We start from the raw sequence: 457 nt of genomic DNA on the forward strand, positions 1-457 counted from the left end.
CCCCCCCCCTGCCAAACCGAAAGAAAACAAGCAAACAAGAAAGAAAGAAAAACGATGCTGGAGCACATGCATTCGAAAGGAAAAAGCGAGAGAAAGGAAGAAAAGGTGGTTGGCGAACCATTCACTTTTTTTTTTTTGGGGGGGGGGCGGAGGCGAGCAATGTGTGCACTTGTGTCTGTGACTGGGCCACGTGCAACTCGTGCGCAACGGCCTGCGTGGCGCCGTCTGTCTGTCTGTCCGTCTGCCTCTCTGTCTGTGTCTCTGTGGTGCACTTCTCCTCTCCCTCCTTCACCACCCCGCCTGCTGTTGTACCTCTCGTGTAGTGTGTGCTCGTAGTTCCGCCGTCGATCGAAACCAGCCAACCATGGGCGTTGACCTCACCGGCGTGCAGAAGAAGAAGCGCGTGGTGCGCCACCACACGTACTCGACGAACCCGTACATCAAGCTCCTCATCAAG

At 55.8% G+C, this 457-nt stretch overlaps 1 protein-coding gene across 1 annotated transcript; it reads right to left on the minus strand.

Annotated features, from left to right (window-relative positions):
• Positions 1-121: 121 nt before the first annotated feature.
• On the minus strand, positions 122-457 carry DQ04_26111000 (hypothetical protein; the record flags this gene model as incomplete). The annotated part of the gene is made up of 1 exon (XM_009318313.1): positions 122-457. A coding segment is annotated over one exon (336 nt), but the record flags the coding sequence as incomplete, so codon positions are not given.

Source organism: Trypanosoma grayi (assembly GCF_000691245.1).
Source record: "Trypanosoma grayi strain ANR4 Tgr_2611_V1, whole genome shotgun sequence".
Lineage (NCBI taxonomy): Eukaryota > Euglenozoa > Kinetoplastea > Trypanosomatida > Trypanosomatidae > Trypanosoma > Trypanosoma grayi.